The sequence below is a fragment of the Triticum aestivum genome, chromosome 2D (assembly GCF_018294505.1).
Source record: "Triticum aestivum cultivar Chinese Spring chromosome 2D, IWGSC CS RefSeq v2.1, whole genome shotgun sequence".
NCBI classification, from domain to species: Eukaryota; Viridiplantae; Streptophyta; class Magnoliopsida; order Poales; family Poaceae; genus Triticum; species Triticum aestivum.
The window spans coordinates 204583553-204592382 of NC_057799.1; the positions used below are offsets into that span (position 1 = coordinate 204583553).

An 8830-nucleotide genomic window follows, 5' to 3' on the forward strand; every position below is an offset into this window, starting at 1 on the left:
ATTCCTCCTCCCACATGGAATAGGAAAAGGGGAAGGGAAAAAGAGAAGGAAGGAAGGAGGCGCCCCCTTTCCCTAGTCCAATTCGGACCAGACCAAGGGGAGGGGCGCAGCCACCTTTTGAGGCCTTTCTCTCCTTTCCCGTATGGCCCATTAAGGCCCAATACGAATTCCCGTAACTCTCCGGTACTCCGAAAAATACCCGAATCATTCGGAACCTTTCCGAAGTCCGAATATAGTCGTCCAATATATCGATTTTTACGTCTCGACCATTTCGAGACTCCTCGTCATATCCCCGATCTCATCCGGGACTCCGAACTCTTTCGGTACATCAAAACTCAATAAAACTGTCATCGTAACGTTAAGCGTGCGGACCCTACGGGTTCGAGAACTATGTAGACATGACCGAGACACGTCTCCGGTCAATAACCAATAGCGGGACCTGGATGCCCATATTGGCTCCCACATATTCTACGAAGATCTTTATCGGTCAGACCGCATAACAACATACGTTGTTCCCTTTGTCATCAGTATGTTACTTGCCCGAGATTCGATCGTCGGTATCTCGATACCTAGTTCAATCTCGTTACCGGCAAGTCTCTTTACTCGTTCCGTAACACATCATCCCGCAACTAACTCATTAGTCACAATGCTTGCAAGGCTTATAGTGATGTGCATTACCGAGTGGGCCCAGAGATACCTCTCCGACAATCGGAGTGACAAATCCTAATCTCGAAATACGCCAACCCAACAAGTACCTTTGGAGACACCTGTAGAGCACCTTTATAATCACCCATTTACGTTGTGACGTTTGGTAGCACACAAAGTGTTCCTCCGGTAAACGGGAGTTGCATAATCTCATAGTCATAGGAACATGTATAAGTCATGAAGAAAGCAATAGCAACATACTAAACGATCGGGTGCTAAGCTAACGGAATGGGTCAAGTCAATCACATCATTCTCCTAATGAGGTGATCCCATTAATCAAATGACAACTCATGTCTATGGCTAGGAAACATAACCATCTTTGATTAACGAGCTAGTCAAGTAGAGGCATACTAGTGACACTCTGTTTGTCTATGTATTCACACATGTATTATGTTTCCGGTTAATACAATTCTAGCATGAATAATAAACATTTATCATGATATAAGGAAATATATAATACTTTATTATTGCCTCTAGGGCATATTTCCTTCAGCTGGATCTTTAGCTGACATGGAATCTCCCAAATGCTTTTCCAGGGGAAAGTATCAGACGTCCCGAGGAACTAGGGAGGGGTGCATCTCTATCTTGCACAAAGACTTTATATGCAGATTTGACTGAGAATTGTCCCTTACTGTCATAGTACCAATCATGGAAATCCCCATATTCCTCATTGATGGGTGTTGATAGTATTATTCTTGCACAAAAATGCTTCTCACCAACGCTTCATCCCAGGTGCCACTTTCTAGGTCTATAAGCTCATACACTCTAGTGAGGACTCATGTACCTCTCTGTGTCAATGGTATCCTCAATCCTTGTCTGTTCAGCCATGGATCTTTCCATATATTAACATTCGCGCCATCACCAATCCTATATACGAGCCCCTTTTCAGCAGATCAACTCCCTTTAGGATACTTTGCCAAGTATATGAGATCCCATGGGCCGGCTCCGCATCCAGAATCTATGTGCTGGGGAAATAGTGGGCTTTCAGTACTCTAACACAGAGCGACTTGGGCTTGGTTAGGATCCTCCATTCCTGACATGCCAACATGGCAAGGTTGAAACCATAAAGGTCCCTAAACCCCGTACCACCGTCCTTCTTTAATTTTGTTAGCGTCTCCCAGCTCAACAGGTGAATAGTGCTCTGTTTATCTTGCTTTGCCAACCAAAACCTGCAGACCATCGTTCCCATCTCCTCACATAGAGATTTTGTTAGATCGAAGCATGACATGGCAACTGTCGGGATGTCTTGAGCGCACGCTTTAAGGAGCAAATCTTTCCCCATGTTGGACAATAGCTTCTCTACCTAGCCTTGAATCCTCTGCCAAATTCTTTCCTTCAAATGCTTAAAAGGTTGTTTCCTTGCTTGTCCAACATATATCGACAACCCCAAGTACCTCTCGGATCAAGCTTCTACATTTATATGTAATTCCATCAAGACTTCTTGTTTCTGGCCCTGCCTCATATTCCTACTAAACATGACCGAGGATTTGTCATAGTTTACAGTCTGCCCCAAGCACACCTAAGTATGTAGTATGTTTTGCAGATATCTGGCACTCTCGCTTGACGCTTTGATCAGTACCAATGGGTCGTCTGCAAACAATATATGGTTGAAACTCAGAGCTTCATTACTTATACAAATCCCTTTAAGATTACCTCCCAGCTTAGCTTTTATTGAGAAGTGACGAAAAACCCTCCTGCGCAAATAAGGAAGAGATAAGGTGATAAAGGGTCACCTTGGCGCAGCCCTCTCTGGGGCAGCAACACATCTGTACAATCCCCATTCACCTTGAACCAATATGCCACTGTGGTGACACGCATCATGATTTTCTTGATCCACCCCTCGTTGAAGCCCAATCTTTGCATCATCTTCTCCAAAAAAAACATTCCACCCTATCGTAGGCTTTACTCATATGCAATCCCACCGCAACATACCCTTCTTCCCCCCTTCTCTTTCTCTGCATGAAGTGTGTGCATTCATAAGCCAGCAAATGTTATTGGTTATCTACCATTCCGGCACAAAAGCACTCTGGTCTGGGGAAATGACATCAGGGAGTATATGTGTAAGTCTATTTGCAAGTACCTTAAACACGAGCTTGTACACCACATTGCACAGACTAATATGCCTTAGATCCTTCATACACTCTGGGTTCTTAACCTTTGGGATCAATACCATCGGTACAAGAGTTTGAGTGTCCAACACTAGTAGCCTTCCATGGGCGCTTCAATAGGATGTGTTGGTTTTTTTTGTTGCTACAAAAAGTGTCCGCTTACGCAAGGAAAAGGTAGTCCAGAAGAAGAAAAAAGCAACGAAGCGCTCGTGCCTTTCACGACATCGATGCCAGGCTAAATCCTAGGATCGGGCGGGATTTTAACGTAATTACCAGGAATCAAACCCCGGCGCCCATCATAAGCGTCTGCGTTGTAGATGCCCTTAGATTGTTTAGATACATTATGTTCTAGTTTGACTCTTTAACTCCATCAGACAATTGTTAAGTTGAACAAATGATGTTTATCGCTCCAAGCCGTGCTGAGTTAAATTGCCTTTGTTTTGTTTTTCTGTTATCGTTCTAAAACTTGACCTTAATTGGGCAGAGTTTCCCTATTAATACTTTTTCAAACGGATGTATCTACACATATTTCAGTGTTAAATACATCCATTTAACCTCTATCCTAAATTGGCATTGTAAGGATATGAACAACGATAATACTGCAGGTACGATATGATGATCAAATTCATCGGATGCGAAAATTCTTCTTCTTTTCGAGAGTACGCAAATCGCGTACCTTAGCTTTATAGAAAAGAGAAAACAATGTACAAGAGTTTGTGATGCACAGCCAACGGTCACAAGCCGACCGAGGCCACGCGAGAACTCCAACTCCACACACTACGTTAACTCCTCAGAAAATGGTTTCAACTCCACGCCCTCCCGTTCTCGCCCAAGTGCGAAGTTCATCTAGAATCCTATTCACAAGATCAGCCACCGAACTGGGTGTGGCCACCGAGCGGAAAACCCATTCATTCCTTTGCTTCCATATATGCCAGCACATTAGCACCAAACTATCAAAAGCTTTGCGTATCTCTTTATCCAGCCGTTTTCGGGTACTGCCCCACCATGACTCCAGATGGTCGCTCACCACCGGTGCAAGGGCCGGGGCAGCCCTGGTGTTGGAAAGAATGTTGTGCCATACTTGACGCGAGTAGACGCACTGGATCAGAAGATGATCAACATTATCCTCCTCCTAGCCACAGAGATAACATGGTGAGGGGCTATCTTGCAGCCCGTGTCGCAGCCTCCGATCAGATGTCCAGATTCTATGTTGTATAGCAAGCCACATGAATATCTTGCAGGTGAGAGATGCCGCATAGGTCACACTGAGAAAAGCATTTGATATGCGGAGGGCCGAAGTGTACACCTGCTTGGAGTTCCATGGCCAAACTGCCTCCTCCCACTCGGATGCGAAAATTCTAGAGACGGACCAGAGACCTCACCTGTGACCGTGAGGCAGACGGCTATAGGCCGATCGAGGCATGCAGACGGCCACACCCATACACCAATCCACCTCACCACATCCCGGCGTCAGCCCTGCAGTCATGTGGCAGTGGCACCCACACGGCGTGCCGGTCCTTTCCACGGTGCCAAGTGACGCCACTGCTTCGATCGGCCAGGGAACCCTCTCACGCTTCTGGCCAATAGAAGCACGACACGTGAACCTCCCGGCTGCTGCCCCCAGAACCCGTCCAGATACAACGAACCTGGCCTCCCGCCCGAGCTATATGTAACCACTCAGCCCCGTTTCCCCCGCCACAGAGAAAATCACAGGAGTTAAAACACATTTGCCAGCTCCGACAAACATCCCTGCGCATTTGAGAGGGAGGAGGGATTCATTCAGCGGCCGGTAATCAATGGCTTCCGCTACTGCTTCCGTCTCGTCGCACTCCAGCGCCCTGCGCGATCTCAAAGGTGAGCCTGCTGTCCGAGTTCGGTTCCTGTTCTGAATTCAGGGTTTTGTGGGGAATCAGCCTTGGCGCATGTTCTGGTAATTTATGTTTATGATTTGGGGCAAATGATATGGTCACACGGTCGCATTTCCTCCAAAATTTTGACAGGTTTTTGTTTGAATTTGAGTATTTTGCGCCATCTGTTGCGCATTCCATTTCCATGAGAACGTTTGGCGACGCGAGGCATCAGATTCTTGGATGTGAAATTGCGCGAGAACAATCCGTCTAAATTTGTTCCCTGATTTTTCGCCCGTGCAGCCGCGAGGATTGGAGCCGTGAGGCAGCAGGTGGCCGTGGTTCCAGCGGGCCTGCCGGCAAAGGCGCCCAAGGGCCAGCGCGCGAGGGCGGTGCGCCCGCTGTGCGCGGCGGAGCCAGCGAGGAAGCCAGTGTCGGCCTCCGCGGCCTCGTCGCCGGTGGCGCCGGTGGAGGAGGAGGAGGCATCTGCCGTGGACTACGAGGCCCTGGCGCAGGAGCTGGTGGGCGCGTCGCCGCTGGAGATCATGGATCGTGCGCTCGACATGTTCGGCTCCGAAATCGCCATCGCCTTCAGGTGAGACACACGCACAGCTCTTGGCTCTTTACGATCCCTTGTTTTCGATGAGGTTTCCGACCCTAGCGTACTCGTTTGTACGCTTTCGTGCTTGGGCTCTGGTGCCCGTGGCATCTCGGTATCTTTCGAACGGGTGGTCGTGGAGATTCCTGGCATTGCCGAGCCAACCTGATCCTCATCTGATAGCTCAGTGCACGATTGTGATCTCATTGCCGGGCTGGCAAGTGGATTAGTTACCGCTGGATGATGCTCTTCATGTCCTAAAGCTTGTGTTTTCAAAGTACTCTGGTTTCATGATTTTTGTCATGAGGTCTGAGGCGATGTACTCAAATCAAATATAGTAAATGGGTCGGATCGGTTTCGCAACAAACCCGTCTATTACCTGCTCCTCATGTATCTAGACTGGTGAACAAGACCGGGAGGGCGTCTAGGTTCATTTTCTCCGTTGTACGGGACTCTTCTTGGACCGGAGCTAGAATCATGGCCCACCAACCACGCACAAGCGGACAGAATATTTGCTTGACTATCATATATACGGAACATAAAAAAGGTGTGGCGTCAAAAATCGACAGCGGCCTAATAGATTCCGTTACGTACTACTCCTAGTAGTATAGCACTTTTTTCATTTAATATAAAGCTATATGGATACCAAACGGAGAACAGAAGACTGAAACGCAACCTGAACCAGTCGTGTAGTGTAAGTAGCAGCAATTCTATGTAGGATTGCTAAGTACTAGTACGCCAAACAATCAAACAATCTGACGTCACCCACTTATTTGGGCTGTATGTATGTACTATATCACGGACCCAAGGATAAAGAACATGACTGTACTCATGGGACGAAGGGAGTATATCTGAAGTACTAGTAGCAAATCTTTCATCACACGCACAAGGAACTTGTTGTCGTTTCACTGATTTGAATTCACTCTGGATTGTGCAGTGGTGCCGAGGACGTGGCCCTCATCGAATACGCGAAACTGACTGGACGCCCCTTCAGCGTGTTCAGCCTTGACACTGGGCGGCTGAACCCAGAGACATACGAACTCTTCGATAAGGTGGAGAAGCACTACGGTATCCACATCGAGTACATGTTCCCTGAGGCCAGCGAGGTGCAAGACCTTGTGAGGAGCAAGGGCCTCTTCTCTTTCTACGAGGACGGCCACCAGGAGTGCTGCAGGGTGAGGAAGGTTCGGCCCTTGAGGAGGGCCCTCAAGGGCCTCAAGGCCTGGATCACCGGGCAGAGGAAGGACCAGTCCCCTGGCACCAGGGCCAGCATCCCTGTTGTTCAGGTATGATGATACTCCATGCACCATGACACCACCTGCATTTTTCAGTATCAATCATGTGAAAAAGATGCATTTTGATATTGCGTCTTCAACTCTTGATGTTTCGACACCTGATAATCATTTGAATTTTTGGTTGGTCCAGGTTGATCCGTCTTTTGAAGGGCTGCACGGTGGAGCCGGTAGCTTGATCAAGTGGAACCCTGTGGCTAATGTCGATGGCAAGGATATCTGGACCTTCCTCAGGACCATGGATGTCCCTGTGAACACCCTGCATGCTCAAGTAAGTGCCCCCCGGTTGCAGAGGTTTAATACGGACATGCAATATGGTAATTTCAGAGGAATTTACACGCACTTTGACTTTTGTGTTTCAGGGCTACGTCTCCATTGGGTGCGAGCCGTGCACCAGGCCCGTGTTGCCGGGGCAGCACGAGAGGGAAGGGAGGTGGTGGTGGGAGGACGCCACGGCCAAGGAGTGCGGCCTCCACAAGGGTAACATCGACAGGGAAGATCAGGCACCCAAGGTCGGCGTTAACGGCAATGGCTCGGCCGAGGCCCGCGCCCCAGACATCTTCCAGAGCCAGGCCATCGTCAACCTCACCCGTCCCGGGATCGAGAACCTCCTGCGGCTCGAGAACCGCGCCGAGCCGTGGCTCACCGTCCTCTACGCTCCCTGGTGCCCATACTGCCAGGTACATCTATTTTGCAACCACGAGTAGATTCTGTTTCAATCTACCGTCAGGAACTCAGAACATGGTTTGCTGACGCTTGTGGTGTGTTGTCGTGCAGGCGATGGAGGCGTCCTACGTTGAGCTGGCCGAGAAGCTGAGCGGCTCAGGCATCAAGGTGGCCAAGTTCCGCGCAGACGGCGAGCAGAAGCCATTCGCGCAGGCGGAGCTGCAGCTACAGAGCTTCCCGACGATCCTCCTCTTCCCCGGCCGCACCGTGAAGCCTATCAAGTACCCGTCCGAGAAGAGGGACGTCCAATCCCTCCTCGCCTTCGTGAACAGCCTCAGATGAGTGGTCAGAGAACCGGAGAACCATCGTTCTCTGCATTGGTACCGGCGGTGTCTAGGCACTATTATGTAGTGGTAGCAAGAGAGGATGGTTCAGAACATCAACGGAAATGTTGGAGACAAAGGAGTGTGGGGAGGCGGGGACAGCGGCTCAAAGCCCCTCCATTATAATGGGGTGGGGATTTGTGTGTAGTTGTAGCTAGATGATTGTAAGGAAGTTCAAATAAGAGTACTAGTTTTGAAATTTTGATCCAAGGCTTCATCCAGAGTTTGGACCATGTATTCTATGCGCTCTGTCTTTTGGTTCACTCGCAGTCACTCGGTCTCTCTTGTGGTTCAGTCCCTCCTAGTCACAGGCAGTTACCCAAAAAAAAAGTAGTCATGGGCCAGCTATCTCTACTCCTATAAAAGACTCAGTTGGTGATGATGGTGTGTCTGCCGTCCGTCATTTTCTCTACTCCTAAAGACTCAGTTGGTGATGATGCTGTGTCTGCCATCTGTCATTTCTGACCATTAGATCTGCATCTAACAGTTGTGAGGTAAGTTGTGGCATTTTTGTAACGATAGTCCGCTTCTCTGCTCCAATTTGCAGAAAACGCCTTATTATTTTGAAAGCCATCCCTCTCTCACCTCATCAAAACAGCCTGAGAAATATATTTTAAGTGAAACGTAATATATTTTTAGTGGTAATATGTATATCAAAAGAAGAATGTTTTCTTTCAAGTTTGTTAACAAGTATTATTCTACTTTGAATCCGTTGCAACGCATGGGCACGTTGCTAATTGGATTATAAGCTCGGTGTTGTGCTTCATTTATGCACCAACCATCGGTCTAGGTACCAACTATTAAAACGAAGAGTGGCATTATAATTTCAAGTTGTGTAAAAAAAACTCTACATTTAAGGAAAATGAGGGATTTCATCTTGCGAGGAGGACAATGAACCATCCAAATCCTTTTACTGCAAACTATAATAATCTTCAGATATCAAAATTGAAGACGGAACTACTCTATGCCCGAGGCTCGCTGAACGATTTTCCTTACCATGCATGACTGGATCCATAGGATCGTCTGAAAATCAGGCGAATAGTGTCCTAAATATAGCAGGGCTGAATTGAAGATGAACGTTGTGGCCTGCACTCACAAGTTATTAAGATTTGATAATGCAATTAACAAACACTTTAATCCTATATTTGTGTGCCATCAACACCGGAAATACATTAGAGACCTTTTTCCTAAATAAAATCACATCTGAGACCTAGATTTTTCTAGGGGTATC

At 47.8% G+C, this 8830-nt stretch overlaps 1 protein-coding gene across 1 annotated transcript; it reads left to right on the plus strand.

Moving 5' to 3' along the window:
• The first annotated feature begins 4494 nt into the window (after positions 1 to 4494).
• LOC123052570 (probable 5'-adenylylsulfate reductase 1, chloroplastic) lies at positions 4495 to 7809 on the plus strand. Its single transcript, XM_044475813.1, has 6 exons — positions 4495 to 4667; positions 4964 to 5255; positions 6196 to 6544; positions 6684 to 6821; positions 6913 to 7230; positions 7328 to 7809. Exons 1-6 carry the CDS (start codon positions 4610 to 4612, stop codon positions 7556 to 7558), a joined length of 1386 nt encoding a protein of 461 aa, XP_044331748.1. The 5' UTR covers positions 4495 to 4609; the 3' UTR covers positions 7559 to 7809.
• Positions 7810 to 8830: the final 1021 nt, after the last annotated feature.

Bases quoted from the DNA above. Each gene is read 5' to 3' on its own strand.
- LOC123052570 (XM_044475813.1), top strand. From the start codon at position 4,610: ATGGCTTCCGCTACTGCTTCCGTCTCGTCGCACTCCAGCGCCCTGCGC. The intron at 4,668-4,963 runs GTGAGCCTGCTG...TCGCCCGTGCAG, and splicing joins CGCCCTGCGCGATCTCAAAG to CCGCGAGGATTGGAGCCGTG. The intron at 6,545-6,683 runs GTATGATGATAC...TGGTTGGTCCAG, and splicing joins CCAGCATCCCTGTTGTTCAG to GTTGATCCGTCTTTTGAAGG.